At 39.2% G+C, this 18,947-nt stretch overlaps 1 protein-coding gene and 1 long non-coding RNA gene across 2 annotated transcripts; both read left to right on the top strand.

Moving 5' to 3' along the window:
* The first annotated feature begins 3,332 nt into the window (after positions 1-3,332).
* snx22 (sorting nexin 22) lies at positions 3,333-18,914 on the top strand. The gene is made up of 6 exons (XM_017706760.2): positions 3,333-3,612; positions 14,431-14,619; positions 14,718-14,812; positions 14,913-14,951; positions 16,774-16,841; positions 18,127-18,914. Exons 1-6 carry the CDS (start codon positions 3,550-3,552, stop codon positions 18,312-18,314), a joined length of 642 nt encoding a protein of 213 aa, XP_017562249.1. The 5' UTR covers positions 3,333-3,549; the 3' UTR covers positions 18,315-18,914.
* LOC108432717 lies at positions 10,688-13,609 on the top strand. The gene is made up of 3 exons (XR_001858245.2): positions 10,688-10,945; positions 11,067-11,121; positions 11,532-13,609. It is a non-coding gene; the product is annotated as an uncharacterized LOC108432717 (long non-coding RNA).
* Positions 18,915-18,947: the final 33 nt, after the last annotated feature.

The following is an 18,947-nucleotide window of genomic DNA, read 5'->3' as shown; positions in this document are numbered from 1 at the left end:
TTATACAGCAGCAACCCTCATGTGTCTCTACCATATGATTTTGTTCTTCATTGCTCTGGAAGAAGACTTGGGCTTGTGTGAGCTCTCGTGGTTGGTTAAACTGCTGGATAACAACTGCAGAAGCAATAAAATAGAAGCATTCGAAGCAAGTGTCATTCAGCCCTGCAGCTGCTACTATGAATTGGGCCAAAAATTAAGGCTTAATACTTGTGAACAGACATTGCTCCAAATAAAGCCCTTTATAGTTCCTATCTGTGTTGTGTACTGTATATGGTGTTCTTGTGTTTTCAGTGGTCCCAGAATTGTTTGAGGTGGGCAAAATGGCAACACCTCTTTGGCTGTTTGCTCATGTGGAAACATTCCTGTTCTCCAACAACGCTGTGCAAATGTGCTGTCACAGTTCCAGTGAAGAGGGCTCAAGTTTAAGCACACTGGTGTGAAGAGGTTTGAGCACTTGTCCACATTGCAAAGCAGCAGAATTCAAGACTACGCTTGTAAGTAGGGGTGAAAATGTGGTCTGACAAGTGGTGGGGTCTAACATCAGGAGGCAATAGCCAACATACAGCAATATAAACTTAAAATTAGGTAAACAAATTACAATTAATGCTCTTATATTGTCATTATGACTGTTTTAAGTCATTGTACATAATGAGTTTAGAATGTCAGTTTTATCGTTTGTTAGACTAGCAGTTATTTTCCTTTCCATTGTCTGTAACTTGAATTCCAATCTGCAGGTTGCAATAAATATTATTTATATTATATTATATTATATTATACCTCGATAACAATACATGTGATGATGATAATTAAGCAGAAATTTAAAAAAAGACTATTAATAACATGATGTAAATCAAGTGGTAACAAAGTATGTTCTGGATAAGACAATCTGTAAGGTGGTTGGTGTAGTGTAGTGGGTAGTGTAGGTAGTGGTTGGTGTAGTGTAGGTTGTAACACCTCTGCCTTCTACGCTGTAGACTAGGGTTCAATCCCCCACCTGGGTAAGCACCCTACACTATACCAATAAGAGTCCTTGGGCAAAACTCCTAACACTACCTTCGCCTACCTGTGTAAAATGATCAAATTGTAAGTCAGGCTAGCTACTTGGCTAAGTGCTGAGTCACACTGCCAGAGTGTTTATCAAACTCAGTGTGGGTGCAGCACACATCCACTCCAACAGCCAGTCTGTTTTAGTTTGCAGTGACATCAGGATTTTATTGACAAGTCATTCTCAGAAATACACCAATTAGCTACATCAAAACCTCATTTTTTCTACAGTCATTGTTCATTTTATCAGCCCCACTTACCAAATAGATTCAAAGTTTCTTTGAGTTGTAAAGTAGAACCTTATGTGGTGCTACAAATGATGCTTCAAAGAACCATTCAACACTTTTTCCATCACAGAGGAATCATTAAAGGAGCTCATATTCTACATTTTTCAAGGTCCACTTATTATGTTTGTTTGGTTTCATATACCATGAACACACTTAATCCAGTTATACATGGCTATTTTCCACCGTCTTATTGTTCCTTAGATTTAAACTGGCTGCTTTTGTTACTGTGCCTTTAAGATATTATATGTAAACAAGTTCTCTTCTCATTGGCTGCCTTGTAATGCTAAAAAAAACAAAAAAAAACAAAACACAGTCCAAGCTGAAACTCTTGCCAGAACCTCAGTGTGAGTGGCTGAGGCTAAACTGCTTAAGGCTGAAGGCTTAAGGTGGATATTCGTAAATGTATTGTTTTTTGTGACACAAAATCAGTGAATTAAAGGGGTGGTTTGTAGTTTCTACATGTTGACTGAATAAACCGGTTTTGAAACTTTTTATCTTACAACTCTGAAATTTGCATACTAGATCCAACTTTATTTTGTAAAGTCAGGGAACATTTGCTCTTCCAGGATATGGGCCATATGAAAATTCTCGATGGGCCACTCCTTTTTAAGGGTGTACTGAAGGAGTCAGATTGTGTGTTAGAGGGAGAGAGGACTGGACTATGAACTTAACCTTTGCAAACTTCCTCTTTGCCCCGTCTGCACATGGTCAGTTTGCTGATGTTCTTACTTCGGAGGATATGGTCTCTCTCTCTCTCTCGGTCTCTCTCTCTCTCTCTGTCTCTCTCTCTCTCTCTCTCTCTCTCTCTCTCTCTCTCTCTCTCTCTCTCTCTCTCTGTCTCTGTCTCTCTCTCTCTCTCTCTCTCTCTCTCTCTCTCTCTGTCTCTCTCTCTCTCTCTCTCTCTCTCTCTCTCTCTCTCTCTCTCTCTCTCTCTCTCTCTCTCTCTCTCTCACTCTGTTATACTTATGCAACTTAGTGAAGTTCTAATTTTAACCGGTGCCCTGTCTGATTTGCTTGGTAAATCCAGCCACTTCAAGTACCCAAGTTGTGGTACATATCCTGAGAATAAAATAAGCTTTATTTATACCTACCTAGGTTGCTTTTGTGCAGTTCTGAAATGGTAAAAATATATGCTGGAGTACTTTTATAGTGTTATTGCTGTGGGGCACTGGAAGGGCACTGGAGTCTGTAAGCAGATGCTGCTCTTATGCTGACAAGTGTCTGTAGTCAGCAGGAAAATGAATCAATGGCTGAGTGTTACAACATATCATGTGATGTGTGTAAATGAATGAGAGAAGGCATTAAGAGCTGACCTCCGAGCAGCCCTGCAGCTTCCCTTGCAGTGGTTAAGGAGAGGAAACAGCTCACGAACAACAGAGCATTTAGTGTCAGAGACCTTAGAAACTCGGCGAGTAAAGGAAAATACTGTTTGTTTCCCCTTTAGATTAAGTTGTGCAAGCTTTTTGGAGGTGTTCTTTTGGAGATTTAGTGTGTGTGCACGACTATTTAGAATTATTTTTAAGGCTGACATTTTGGCCATTCAGTCATTGACGTGAATGAATTAGCTGCTTCAGCATGAACAGGGTTAGTCACAGCGGTCCTCATGATCGCCTCATGATCGGACACAGGCCGATTTTTTTTAAGGAAAAACTTTACAGACAGGTTTACTTTGCTTCATACGTGAGTTTAACTCACAAATAAGTCGGAATTTCGAATAATGAAAGGGCAGTTCTGCTTCATCAGGCCAAGTGGCACGTAAAGCACATTTTATTCATGATTTCTTTAAGTTAATTAAAGAATTAAAGCATTCACTTCAGTTCTGTTGATCATTTTTAACGCTAGAGAACCTTTTGATTGTTTACAACGCTCTGAGAGCTCCACCAATCAGCGCGCCGCTCGGTGTGTTGTGGGCGGGGCTTTGCAGGACGCGCTCGTGCTCCACTCTCTCTCTCTCTCTCTCTCTCTCTCTCTCTCTCTCTCTCTCTCTCTCTCTTTATGTATGTGTGTGTGTGTGTGTGTTTGTGTGTATGTGTGTGTGTGTGGAGACTCGGACCTGCGCGCTGAGGTGACCTGCTAGGCTGTGCTTTATTTTCACTCACTTTATTTTCCAGAGACAGTCTGTGAGCCGCTGGCGGACAGGTCGTGACCCCGGGCGGGCAGCAGAGCGCTGTGGTTGTGGAGCTGTGAGAGCGGAGGGCTGTGTTCGCAGTCGGGGGCGATGCTGGAGGTGTCCATACCGTCCCTGGAGAGGGAAGTGGATGAATCGGGCAAGTTACGCAAAGTAAGTGCACCTAACGCCTCCTGCTTAGCGTGGAGAAGTGACGGCTTCACAGACGAGCAGTAAGCCTAGTGTTAGTTTAAATGACAGTGTAAGGAGTGATACAGTGCCGTTTGCCTGCAGTCTTAAAAAACGTGGTCCTTCAAGGGTTCTTTAGCAAAGATAATGGATCTATATAGAACCATTAACACCCACAGAATCCTTTGCATCATGAATTAGTTCTCCAGACTGATAGAGATGTCGTACGATGTCAAGCTTATAACGATAGAAGAACCTTTTTTTTAATGATTTTTGAAAGGAGTTTATTCAGAACAATATACAACATTCCCCATCAGTCTGAAGAACCATTTCATAATACAAAAAACCCTTTCATTGTGCAAAGTGCTCGTGGTTCTGTAGAGAACGTTTGTGTTCCTTGAAGAACCCTTGAAGAAGCATCTTTTCTAAGAGTGCAGGCTTAGGGGCAGTCATGGGCTGGAGGTTAGGGAGCTGGCCCTGTGACCGGAAGGTTGCCAGTTCGATCCCCAGGGCCGACAGTTCATGACTGAGGTGTCCTTGAGCAAGATACCTAACCCCCAACTGCTCCCCGGGCGCCGTGGATAGGGCTGCCCACCGCTCCGGGCAAGTGTGCTCACTGCCCCCTAGTGTGTGTGTGTGTTCACTAGAGTGTATGTGGTGTTTCACTTCACGGATGGGTTAAATGCGGAGGTGGAATTTCCCCGGTTGTGGGATCAAAAAAGTAAAACTTACTTACACTTAGTCTTGGAACACCAACTCTTAACACCTCAGTGTTGTGATAAGACTGATGTGGCTCCTTTGTGTCCGGGAGCTGCTTTTATCTCTGGCGGTTGTCCACGATTTGAATGGAGCTGTAACACTTTTACACGTCTCTAGATTAGATATGAAGTAGAATGTAAGAATTTTCTAGTCTTAATACTTTAGCCTAATCACTGTGGTGGCCTGAGGAACATCTAGGATGGCTTCACAGATAGTGAACAGATGAAAGGGTTTAAATATGTTTCAGTGAAAGCTCCAGAACTTTCATGAGAGCTTTAATGTCACCACATCATTTTCTAAATTTACAGTAGAGGCTGGGTTACATTTCAAAGTGATCACAATAACAGGTGAGGGTTCAGCTGTCTAGAGCCACAAACCTCCAAACCTGCATAGTTCCTCATACTAACTCAGACAGAGGTCCATAATCTTGTGGGCTCCTTAAAAGTCTTACAAAGCCTTAAAATAGATCTTAGAAATGTAAAGTCAAAAAATTAATACTAATGGTGTTAAACTCTAAGATAATGCCTAAAGACCTGGCTGATAAGAGTCGTTCATTTTGTATTTCATTTAGTAAAATTCATTTGGAATATAATCTACCAACTGAGAATATCCAGCCAGCAGTCCTGTGGTCAGATGCTGACCACAGTGTGAATAACATTGACATTAATTAATGCCATAATGGTCTAAATAGTTTTTTCCTTTCTTGGGTTTTCAAAACAAGGTATTCGTAAAGCAATACCCTGATTTTAGCTTTAGGTTGTGTATAACAATAGGGTAGGTTAATCACCAAAGTGTTAGAAACTGATTGATGCTCCAGCTTATTCTACTGCCACTAGCATCAGCTTACTGTTTCTGAATCTGATTCTTGCTTACAGGACACAGCTCACAGTAGCAAATACAGAGAGTAATCTGATCCTGGATCAGCACTACTATTCTGAGATTCTTTGTGTGTAGCTGGGCCGCTGGGCAGTCTGTTTGGGTCACACATTCGGCCACCTGCCCATGTCTCTGGGCTACTGCCATAGCTTAAACCCCAGCCAAAGAGCAACAGAAAGCAAGTTATTGTGCTCTCACAAAACACATGCTTAAGCACTAAAAGCATGATATGATGCTGTTCATTTATGATTCTTTGAATAAGCAACATGTTTTTTTGTTGTTTTGTAATTTCTACTTACACTCTTTACTAGGAAATGAATATTTATGGCACACTGAAGCGTGTTCCACTGGAGCGAACATGTCAAAACACGTGTCAGTGCCATTAGCAAGAGGCAAATATGTCGGTTTCCAAGATGAGCTCTCTGACTTAGGCAAGCATAAACTAAGTAATGTATCTATTAAGTCAGTCAGAAACACTCAGATCAGCTTTGTATATGCATTACTTATTGTATATTTTCAGGGCAAAAAAGTCTTGACTATGTAGGAAATCCAAATGAAAATGGGTAACATTATCTAAACTACCAGCAAAACCTGAATGAACAATACTGTAATGTATTTCATGCCCTGACAAAGTACAAACATGTGTGTGCATATGTTTGTTTGTATGTGAGATGTTTATCTGTCAGGCTAAATGTAGAGCCCTGTGCGAGGAGACAGCTGAATCACAGCCATGCTGGAAGGTGCTGATGTCACTCAAAGCTGGAATGCATTCCGTCGCTGCCTATAGCAGCCGTGCAACAGTTGCAGCCCAGATATGACACAGACTAATTAACAGCTTCCACACTCAGAAAGTATTTCTGTATGTGTTGTGACTGAAAGAGAAGGGCATTACTGGATAAACATTCTACTCATGAAGTGAAGGTTTCTGCTTTAAACAGCACCTATATAATAATATGTGTGGCTGGCACATGTTCAGGGTTACATGACAGTACATTTTCTTAAAGCAGCATTCAAATGTCTTAAATTAAAAAGTTTTTAAGACTTGAATTAAGACTGAATTTGCTGTTACTTCCCTGAACAAGCTTCCTTTTCATATGGTTGACACTGAAGACCAGAGCCACAGACCAAACAAAAACAAACAAACAGAAACCTTTGGTTGATCTAGAACAGGTGCAAAAGACGTTTGTCGGGGGGGGGGGGTGTTTATGGTGGGTTGATGACAAAACAGTTAGCTAGCAACTTGAAAGCCTTAGGTATTTGCACATTGTCAGTAAATTCTTATTCAGTACACTTAAAAACTCCAGTTGTTTCCTAACATACAAGGTGCTCTTTCTTCCCTTAAAATTCACTCTGGTGGTCTCCAAGTCTCATCTTCTCTGTGTGCCACCACCATTTCCTCTCAGTTAACTTGTAACTGATTATTACTTTAACTTACACTGAAAATTATGTAGTAATAATGCATTTTCCTTCCCCTATAAAAATGACTTTTTTGGAGATACAAGGTTTTTGTTCTGACAGTAACAATGTTTTTTTTTAAAATGAAAGCAATTAAAGAATAAAATATTTAAAGAAAAAAATGAAGGTAAAAAATAAGAATCTGTATAAAAATACGTTCTCTCAGTGGTGCGAGTTATGGTTGACAACATGGAACCTGCGGGCTAAAGTTGGCCTGCAAGGATATTTGATTTGACCCACAGGTACCATCTTGGGCAGTTAGGTGGTCTAAAATGTTCTCTTCTTATTTACTCTGGTTCCTTTGGTTTTGTCTGGTTCAATTCTTTTTCTAGATGTTCCAACGACAACAGTACATAGTCGAATGTTGCTGTTTGTTACAAAGTGCTTGGCCAGCAGGGCCGTTTCTAAACATGCAAGGGCCATGAACTACATAAGAAATGAAATATAGGATATTGAAAAACAGAACATGTATATTAATTAAATAAAAAAAATGTTCTGCCCCCTTAAAAGTAAATAATCCACAATTTGAACTGAACTAACAGTCTGTGTGTGAACAGTCAGTGTTGTACCTCACTTATTCTAGAATCAGCTGAACTGGAGTTCCACAGTTCTCACTTTTTTGCATTCTAGAACTGAGGCGTCAGTGATGTAATACTGACTGTGTGCGCTGTGGACCATGTTTGACTCCACTCTACTGTATGGTGCCTGTATGTTGAACACATTGGTGTTGTGTGTGTATATGTGTGGGGGGACACGGGGGCTCCTGTGTGATAGAGCTTCATCCTAGCGGAAACGTCCAGATCTGCCCATCGGTGACAATGGCTGCTCTGTGTTTATGAGTGAGAGACAGAGTGTGTGAGAGTGTGTCAGTGAGAGAGGGAGGGAGGGAGGGAGGGAAGGAGACGGAGAGGCTGAATGGAGCTCTTTACGAGCAGCGCTCATGACCCAAAACACACAGCACCCTACACATAGCCTGTGTTCCTCCAAATCTTTCTGCTCAGGGTTAAGAACAACACAGTGAAAGCCATACTCTCCTGCAAGCCATTCCACAGCTTCCAGCTGGCTTTGGAAGACTGCTGTCCCTGTTAGTGATAGACCGTCCTTTTTGTCTTTCCACATAGAGCTAATACTGACTAAGGTCAGGATTTATTTAGAAAAGATCGAGATAACCTAAAAGAGCAGCTTCAGCCCAGAGTTTATGGGCTAGTCATGCTGTTTATCGCATTCCTGCAGTGTCTCCAGAGCACAGAGATCAGTGTCTGCTAGACAGACTGTCCGCTGTCAGCACAGTGAACAGAAGAGTGCTCTTTGCTTTGCTCGGCTTCCTCCAACTCACTTAACTAATAACGCTGAGAGATCTCACTGCTCATCATGTGAGTGTTTGCCTGCTGAAATTCTAGGTTTTGTTTTCTACTGTTTATTTAATTTACAGTAAATGCTCATTTAGTTAAAGTTTTTCATGGTCAGACAAAAACAGAGAAAAAGCCTCCAACACCAACTAAAATATGAAATCTATTAATTTGTCCATTCTGACACTCACACAAGCAGCAGCCGTCTTACATTTCTTTTCATCTAAAATGGCTAAAGGAGATATTTCTGAAGATAATCCACTTGCATTCAGAAGAGGAAAATGAAAAACAGGAGTGCTAACATACAGAGAAAATGGGACTCTTAACAGTCATTATCTTAACCCCTTAAATGCCCAGTGGGCCCAACGTTTCTTTACACACTTGTATAACCTGATAATAACTCAACCAGCTTATGTTGAATTCTCTGTAGTTACTGTATAATAAGCCTTACTATGTAAAAATCTGGGATTTTAAGGGGTTAAAGCTTTCATCTCTGCGAGAGAGGAGAAAATCAAACTCCACTCTTCACATCCACAGGGGTTTCTGTCCATCCTTCCACTGTGAGTTTGAAAGGATGTGTAACTGTCAAGTAATAGAACACTCAAACAGAAGTTTAAAGTTTTTATGGACTGATGCGTCACTGAATGAGATTGGAACGTGAAAAGCAGAAAATGCAGCTAACATCTAAGACTGAACTTTGGAGGTTTGAAAAAATTTCTGCACATTTACTTCAAAAACCCAAAGCAATTTCTTTCAAAAAGAATAGATGCTGTAATAGGTGGACACAATAAATACTGAAAAATGTTATATGTAGTTGTCGAGGGTTCTGTGTAATCTTCAGTAAGGTATGTTTTCTGCTTTTTTTCTTTTCTTTCTTTCTTTTTTGGCACCAGAAACTAAATAAATGAAAAGTGGGTTCCCAAATAATGCACAGTACTCATCTGTGTGAGTTCAGGAAGTCTATGTTGAATCTGTAGACACCTCTAGAACTCCAGTGGGGTCTACCTTTTTAGATTCTGTGTGTATGAGTCATAGCCCTCTGGTCCTTAGACTCAGCACTCAGGCTCTCATGTAGTTTTCCTTCACTCAGTTGAGTACATTTTCACTCTAACTTGTCAAAGCTTGCTTGAATAGATCTCTATGTTTCTCTCAATCTGTGCTGACAAACGGAAAGTAAAAGAGGCGTATTTTCTCAAAAGGGATGCAGCTGAGAAGTGAAACGTGTTGGTCAGGATGAGAATATAAAGTGGAAGTGAGTACACTGTAAAAACTCCAGCCACTGTTCTAATGATGGTTTAATTGACTGAACAGCTCTGAAGTCCCTTCATAGCAGACACACTGTCTCAACTCACGGTTTCAATTTAATGTTATGTTTTACTTGAGTTGCCTTGCCTAATATTGCCTTGCCTAATATTGCCTAATATTGAGTTGCCTTGCCTAATTTACTTGAGTTGCCTTGCCTAATAAATAGTACTTCACTTTATCAAACTGATCCCTTTAAAGACAAACATCCGATGTAATCAGTTCATTTGTGTGCCGAGGGGGGTGGGTGTCTGAAGGAACTGACTAAATATCATCAAACTGATTAAACATGGAGCTACGTAATGGAGTGAATCACACCCAATGTGCAAACTACATAGAGAAACAGAGTTTTGCTGAAAAAACCCTATTTGGTTTATATCCTATGCTCTCTATACCCGGACTCAGCAAATTTTGCTCTCATTATAGACGTCTGACCATTAGATTAATTAGATGTTAATGGGCAATAACATAAAGAGTTGGCCTCAGCAGCTGGGCAGTGGTGTTGACACCTGGACTCAGCCCATCTAGCGGCCTGGCAAATTAAGTGTTAGCAAAAAAATGGATCTCACCCATACTAAGGTCCGAGCCATCACCAACACTCCACGAGTGGTGGGAACTTCTGAAGGCTCTGCAACAGTTACTGGTGAGTGATGTTTGGTTTATTTGAAGTAGCAGTAGTGTTTTATTTTGACATTTACTCAAACCTACTCCTATATTTTGAACTCTGTTGCTTTCTAACGGTTTGCTAACTAGTTATCTACTGTGGTAGGATAGCAAGCCACCTCTTTTACATGAACGTTTGCTCTCACAAAGTAGAAGACAGTCCATCAGAAAGTCCTTTTAAAAGTTACCATTTTAAATTTGAGACGTTTTGAATTTCATTTCTCTTTCTAATAAACTGGTGTATCGTTTCTCTTCTACTTATAGGCCCCCTACCCACCCACCACATTCTCAGGTATAGGAGCCTTTTTGCCAGGAGTGAACAAAGTGCAAAACTTCTGAACTTGAATAAAAGTAGAAATTCTTTTCATAAAATGTTACTTGAGTTACACTGTAAAAAAATGCTGCTTTTAAACTTAAAAAGGTAAGTTACCAGGTCAGCCTAAACATTTGAGTTCATAGAACACAAGTTAACCTGGTTACTTTAAATTTAAAAGCTGTGTTTTTTTTTTCAATGTAAAGTAAAAGTATTCTGTTTATGTTTTTACTTCTAAAAGGTCTGAAGCTTCTGAAGTCAGTGTTGAAGCAGTATTATTGTTTATTTATTTATTTATTTATTTTCAAAATTCATAATATTTTTATTTACTCTCTGTAAAGGAGGCCTATTCGGCTACAGGCATTAGACTTAACTGTTCATGTCTGTGGCCACACAAGTCTTCTTATTTTTAAAAACAAATATGTACAGATGTTGACAGAATACCTTAATTTAAGTAATATTTAACCAAGAGTATTTCTGGTTTTATTCAAATAAGTAACACTTGTCTTACATTACGGGTAAGAAGTTGTGTACTTTGTCCACCCTGCTCCTTGCTGACCACCTAAACCTAAAAGAGGCTGGGAAGAAAGGTATTTCTGAGGTATGGAATCAACATCTTTACTGGAATTGAGAGGCTTGAGTTTGTATAAATGAGTTTGTATCTGTTTCAGTTGTTGAAGTTAGTTTTTTAAACCTTTCACCAATGTTTTGTCTGCCTTCAGCCGTCCATCTGCTGCCTCTGTTTCTCGCCTGCTCAGGACTTACAGCTTGTCCCAGGTACATTAATTTGTAGTATAGACTTTCTCTTTGTAATATTAATCCATATTTCATTGCACATTTTACTGCATTTTTTAGAATAAGACATTGCCAGTATTATGTATTTTAACCTGTATTTGAAACAGTGGCTCACTTGCTTTGCTTTGTTTTTTTACTTTGCAAAACTAATGTATAAAAGTGACATGGCTTTCAAGACCCTGTTACTGTGAGAAAAAACATAGCACACTGTTATTCACAAAACCTGCTCCTTTTAGTATTCTTTTGCACATACCACTCTTTTTTTGTTATTACTTTGTAGATTTATTATTATTTCCATACTGTATGCTATTCTATCAGGATGATTTGTATGTTTATGTTTTGTCTAGTGTATGTTTTATTACTAATTTTGCTTATGTTTTTCTTCATTTTAGAAGCATTTCATGAAGAATCCACATTCACACACTGCAAGTGACAAAGAAATTGACCAGAGACCTCTGCATCTGTTAAGCACTGAGTATATTTAGCATTACAGGGTAGAGGTCAGATGTTCATTCTCTTGCTGTCTCTTTCTTTCCCACACATATGCTACAAATACACTCAGTGCTCATTCTTTAAGGTCCACCTAACTTACAGATTGTAATTCATCTGTTTTGCTGCATACATTCTTAGCCCCCTTTCACTGTGGTTATGACCCCGACAGGACCACCACAAAGCAAGTGTAATTTGGGTGGTGGATCATTGTCAGCACTGATGTGGATCGGGGTATGTTAGTGTGTGTTGCACTGGTACGAGTGGATCAGACACAGCAGTACTTAAACACCCTGTCCATCACTGTCCACTCTATTAGGCACTCCTACCTTCTGGCCACTTTCTATGTATAAAGTTACAAATTATAGCGTATCTTCATCTGTTGCACAGTGTGTGTTGGTCATCCTCTAATCCTTCATCAGTGGTCACAGGACGCTGTTGGCAGGATGTTTTTGATTGGTGGACTATTCTCAGTTCAGCAGTGACACTGAGGTGTTTAAAAACATTGTTGTATCTGATACACTAGTACCAGTACCATACACACAACCATGTCAGCACCGCTACAGTGCTGTGAATCAAATAACAATAATACCTGCTCTGTGGTGGTCTTGTAGGGGTCCTGGTCTTTGATGAACGGGGTGGAATTGGCTTAACAAGTTATATACAGAAGCAGCTGAACTACAGTGTTCAATTTAAGATCTACAAAGTGCACCTTAATATTAAGTGGACCTGATTTAATGGAAAATGAGTGTAGATACAAGGTAGCTGTACCTAATAAAGTGGCCAGTGAGTTTATACATATAAGCATGATGATGTACTGCGCATGACAGTTTTTTGTAAACACCATCGTAACTTTATTTACCTGTGTATTTTCTATTCCAACCGTGTGTCTGACTTGTGTGCAAAATTTGTTTAGACAATTAAAGCAATTGTTTCAGAAAGATTTCTGATGTAATCAGTTAATCAGTTCATACATGCATACAGGTGGACACAGCTGAGCTTTAAGAATTGTTACCTTTTCAAGACGTGGTAGAGTACAACGTGGCTTCATACCTGATGATGCACATTAATTTTTAAACCTGTGGAAGTTGCTTGCTCAGGTGTGTTCACCTATGTTGTACTGTCTACACTGGGATTGGACTTGCCTGGTCTCTTCTGAGTGGTAATGTTTACCTTAAATAATTGAGGAAAGCGGTGAGAAAGAGCAATTTGGTTTTCTTATGAGCTTGTTTGAATCCTCTGCTATGCTCGGTCTGTTACATCTGAGCAGATGCTTTTGATTGAGCTGGGCTTTTGATTAATAAAGAAAGCAGTTTAGATGTATGCAGAAAGTAATTGGATGTGAAAAAAAAAATTCCAAATAAAATGTTTCAATATATGTTTAATTATAGGATAAGCATAATGTAATTATACAATAAATAATAGTTATTTTTGTGTAAGTAATAGTCACAATGTAAATATTTTTTAGTTACCAGAATCAGGCCAGTCCTGGCGCAGTGTTGTTAAAAGATATAGTGGAAATGTATTAGTTTATTAATAATTTTTTTAGTTTATTAAACCATTTTTTAGTTTTGGAACCCAGTGTAAATGTAAAGTTAATTAAGTTAATGTAAAGAAGTGACGAACTAACTTAAGCAGTTTGGCCCACTGTTTGTCAGTGTTGATCTTTAAGTCTGTGCAACAATGGAACAAAAAGTTGAATAAACTCTTAAAGCTGTGCAAACAAGTTACTAAGTAATTTCAAGTTTGGCCGCCTTAACATTTATTCACAGTGTACCAAAAGTTCCGCTGTAAGTCAGGGAAGATGAGAAACTTCAAGGACATAAAATCTTTGCCAGCTCTTACTGGAACCCAAACATGACTCCATGACATAACGAACTGCGTTCGTTACCCTGAAATGCAATTCTTTTGTGGGCTCCCTTACATTTACAGCAGTTTGCTGACGCTCTTATCCAGAGCAATTATCAATTTGATCATTGTACACAGGTAGGCCAAGGTGGTGTTAGGAGTCTTGCCCAAGGACCCTTATTGGTATAGTGTAGGGTGCTTGCCCTGGGATTGAACCCCAGTCTACAGCGTAGAAGGCAAAGGTGTTAACTACTACACTAACCAACCACCCTTCATTGTATCATAATTAAACGTCTTGGTTACAGTTTAAAATGCTAACCAGTATACACTATTATAAATGAGTCTGAAACATTTTAGGTTTCCGTTTGCATCCAGCAGCTGTAGGCCTTGTTCCTCTTGTCTGTTCATAAAATGGTCTGTAGGACTCTGTAGGTACCTGTGAGAAAGGAACATTAGTGAACCATAGCTGGTAAGGTTTCAAACCAGGCACAAAAACTCAGTAAGCTCTTTTTCTTTAGGTCATGTACAATGGGGAAAGGTGAGTCCAGGTGCTGCAGGGCTTGTTGCTAACCTGTGCTGTAATACCCTGGGCGTGAAGTAGCTCTCTTTACATTTTCTCTTGTGAAGCTGCTTCATCATCCCATTCAAAGTAGCCTGACTGGTTATCACGTTAAAAAACAAGAAGTTGACTTCTTTTGAAATATCAAAGAGACAATTTAAAGCATTCATTTCATGTCATTACCTTGATCATGCAGATGTTTTTTTTTTTGTGAAAGACTTGTTGGCTGTATTGTTTGCTGTGCTTCAGCTTAGATTTCAAGGTGGACATAACCAAATCAGTTTAGTAGAGGGCACACTTCTCAGTTTTGGTCTTCCCTCAAAATGGACAGTCATGGTATATGTTTGTTCTTCCACTTGTTCAGACCCGTTGTCTGGTTTCTGTATTTTTTATAGCTCTTCAGGGTGGAGATTTTGTTCAATGGAAGGAAACACTTTGTTCTGCGGCGGCAGAGTGAGTTCCAGACGTTACACCGGAAGCTCAAGAAGATCGTGCAGCTACCTGATTTCCCCAGCAAAAGGAACCAGCACCTACGCACTAAACCACTGGAGCAGAGACGGCAGGAGCTAGAGGATTACATACAGGTACAGCAGGAATCACACCATACCTTCCTTAACTGCTTCCTTTAACTCTGTAGTACATAGTCAAGAAGTTGTGTTTTAGTGCTCTTTTCTCCATGTAGGTAATCCTGTACCAGAATGAAGTGGTTCCTCAGGAGTTGCTGGATTTTCTTCAGGTTAAACACTTCCATTCAGCCAACAAGATCTGCAGTTTTCAGTATGTACTGTACCTACCAGTAGACAGATATGCTCTCATCAGATTTTGTCATTTTGTCAAACATGCCGTAAGTCACATACCATGATTATTTTCCTTTTAGTGAAGAAGAATGGAATGACTCTCAAGAACACGGGTACAGGTGAGAGTCTTCTTGAGTTCAGTTAACTATTTTTTACATGCAGGATGTGATTTCATCGTTGTTAGAAATTCGACAAGAGTCAGGACACTGGCGTTTCAGCGTTGACTGGAGTTTATTTCCATATACAGAGCGCAGTCGTTCAACAGTCAATCAGCAGGATCAGGAGTCTAGTCTTATTCACGTGCATGCAGATGATCATGCACGGGCACAGCTTGATCATCAGTATGTCACTAGTCTAGTTTGGTCAGCAGTCCATTCTAGTCTGGTCAGCACTCCAGTTTGCAGTCCAGTCTAACAAGAATATTTTGGAAGGACCTTATATGCATTGAAAACTAAGGGGGAGGAAGGAGGAAAAGGAGTTTGAGGAGAGATAAGGAGGGGTTGTAAAAGGAGAATATGAGTAGACATGTAGGGGGTAGAGATAGGGGGGTGGTTGTTGTCACCTTAGGGTTGTGAGACAAAGGGTCATTTCAATACAAAATGAGGTAGGGGGCAAGCTTAGGCAAGCGAAAGACCATTTGCTAGCACTCTAAAATAAACATGGTTAAGATTATAAGAAAATAACAGATACAGGAGAGCATATGAAGAGAGAATTACATTAGAAAGGAAAATAATATATAGTGACCATATTTTCTTTCATCCCTCATGTTGATATGTAGAGGGAGGTGCAGAATAAGTAAGCTCTATTTTATGTGTGTAATACTTTTAGATATAATTCTACACTAAATATACTGTTACTGTCAAGACAAACATTGTAATTTTGACATTTTTATGGTTAAAGGACAAAACCAGGGAGCACACATAGCAGACACCACTAAACAAATAATATATAAATAATCAAAAAGTTTTATACATCAGCAACAGCTTTTAGGTGTGTGTATTTAGGCCACAGAGTTTCAAAATCTGCCATAAGACACCAATTATAAAACCAGTGAAAGAGTGGCAAGGGTTGCCCAAGGACAGCTCTTAATGAGAGCATATCTGCAGCAAAATCACATGCCTGGAGTTTGCTTACTGTCATTAAAATGTTGACAGGAACTGAGTAGCATGGCTGGACAAGCACAAAAATAGAGCTTTTGTGCAAAAACAGGGCTTCATGAAAGGAAAAAGCACCTCATACATTTTTTTTTGCGTTTGGCTGTTGTTAAGATAAGCAGCAAAATATCAATTCCACCAAGTACTAGGACAAAAACATGAGGATTAGCCTCAGATTGTGATTCCAAAATGACAACTGTTTGCCCTGGCTACCTGCAATGCAGGACAATCATTCTTGGGTCCGTAATGCGGTGAGCGATTGCGTCCCATAACGTCCTTGTAGTACCCCTTATATCGATACTTACGTCATTTTAAATGGGTAGCTAAAATAACCTAATACACTTTGGTTGTTAATCTACATTAGATTTACCAGTGCAGGAATTCTCATTGCTGTGTTATAGTCTCTTAATGTTTCATTCATATTGCGAACAATTTCTTGAAAAATTAGCTTCTTTATCTCTTTTTCTTTATGATTGTAAGTAATCACACTGTACTAAACACATACAGAGCTTGATTCCTCCATTTGTCTCCACTGAGTGCAATCTGGTACATTGTTAGACATCATTAGCGGTTCAAAGCTTCATTTTTAAATAGCAGACCTCCTCTCTTCCTCCCTTTTATCTGTGCTCATTTTAGTCAAGGGTGCCACTAATTATGGACCAGAGTGGACTTCACACATAAAGAGACTGATTCCTCCATTTGTGCTCATCAACTACAATTTGCTAAATTGCTGGACTCTGTTTTCCAGTAGTTCAAAGTTTGGTTCACTAGTCTTTCTTTCTTGTAGCTGTCAGCTACTGCATCAGAGAGTGGTGGGCTTCTCAGGTGACCCCTATCTCATCGCATCAGACTCAGGTAACATATTCATTATACTAATAAACTTTAGACATCTTTCTTTAGACAACATTTATCACTGAGTGTCCCCTCAAAACAGTATTTTTCTTCAGTGTTGTTGAGGACAGCTACTTTAGTGTTTCACAGTAGTGCACAGTGGTCTATACCTTTCTTATTTGACAACTGAAGATAGTAGCCCAACACCAGCTGCACATTTAACTCACCTGATTCAATCTTATCAGCTCATTGAGGTACGTATGTTTTACGTATATTTATGATTTACGTATGTTTTAATATCAAACCTGTACCTGTTTTACTTAATCATATTTAATCGTAACTTTTATTTTTGTCTTAGTTCTCCTTGTGTTAGTTCTTTATCTCTTATTTATTTCCTCTCAGTTTATTTTTGTTTTTTTATCATTACTTTTTTAAATTTGTGATATTATATTATTACCTTACTAATTTCTTATCTGCTTTTGATCTTAATTTCTTATCATTTAAATCTCAAGTTCTATTTTATCTACTTTTATCTTTTATTCACTGTTATTTTACATTTTCTTTTAATTTATAATGATTAAATGTAGTTATTATTTTCTTTGTCATGTCACGGCTACATTGAAAATGAGGGTTGCCCTCAATGTACTACCGAGTCAAAATAAAGGTTGATTGATTGATGTGTTGAGAAACAGACACTTTATAGTGCAGAAAACATTGAACTGCTTACAGTATGGCCTTCTAGGGCGGAAGCAGCAAACATAGTTGCTGAAAACGTGGACCGTATAAATGAACAAAGAAGTCATGGTGCTGCATTGCCTTTGCTTGCAGTAGAGGTGGAACCAGTTGCCCCTGATTTTCCTACTCAAGCACAGCCAATTAAACTCAGCAATTTAATGGCCAGGTTTAGCTGGTGTGGTAAAAGCGGGAAAATTACCTAACTGCACTTTGTTCTAAAGAGTTCCGTTGACACAGGCGTGTTCAATGAATGTTAAACTGCTGATGCATTAATGGTCATTTCATCTTGTACTTGGTAATAATTTAAGACTGGAGCACTGCAGCCTAGCATTCTATAAGCACAATTGTGAGACTTGTGATTTTTGGGAGACGGTTGCTGACAGACTATAATGTTATCCCTTCCTTCATACACTTGTTTGGTTTGTAATTTCTTATTCTGGAATAATTTAAAGTCAACATTGCAAAAAAAAATTGTGCTTCATTAAACATTTGTGTTGATGTTTAAATATATTTATAATATATCTATATATTAAATATATAGACCTTTTTAACTTTTTTTTTTTTAACTTTACAGACCTCCCAGATGTGGTAGTGGCTGGTGTCCTGCAGGGCCTCTACCCCAGAGACACTAAAGTGAGCTTTAAGGCTTGTTCCAAACCCAGCGTAAACCCTGCTCCACGACAGCCTAGGCATGCTTCCATCCCTTCAATCATCATAGACAGAGGTAGCCTAAGCTCCTTGCCAGAGACACAGAGGACCTGAGAGACTGGACACATGACCAATTTTCATGATGCTTCTTGCTTTTGGAATAATTTTGGCATTTTGTTCTCTTAAGAGGTGAAGAGTGCCCTCAACATCACAAATGTTTTGAAAGTGATGCTCTGTTCATCTCTGTAAGGACACGAGTGGATGCTCATACTAGCACATGGTTTACAAAGACCAATAGATGTAAGCGGTCCTGTATGATTCACTTATGCTTCACATAGCGTCCAGCAGTCTAACTAATAAGTCTCTGCAATAACTGCATCACATAGACTGGGATGAGTTTATGACACTTTCACAGGGAGGTCTCAATTAGTCAGTATTGGTTTATTTGAAGTGATCCTTTCAAAATCAGTACTGTGCACCAAATACCAGAGTGTTTAGAGTACTGCACTTTCTACAGGGAGCAAGTATTAGACAGCCTGAGATCTCACAAGTGGTTTGTGTGTGATATTTGATATAAACCAAACTTGGTGCAACAGATTTTTTCCACTCAAAGTATAAACAGTCATATACAGTGCGCTCCATTCAGTACAGCTGCATTTCAAATGTGGGTAAATTTTGTTTACACATTTCTTAAAATAAATGAGTGAACGTTTCTGTCCATGTTCTGAAGTGCTTACCTTAACGATT

Source organism: Pygocentrus nattereri, chromosome 11, assembly GCF_015220715.1.
Source record: "Pygocentrus nattereri isolate fPygNat1 chromosome 11, fPygNat1.pri, whole genome shotgun sequence".
Taxonomy (NCBI): Eukaryota; Metazoa; Chordata; class Actinopteri; order Characiformes; family Serrasalmidae; genus Pygocentrus; species Pygocentrus nattereri.
Note: the sequence above shows the minus strand (reverse complement) of the source record. Positions and strands in the feature narration are given on the sequence as shown.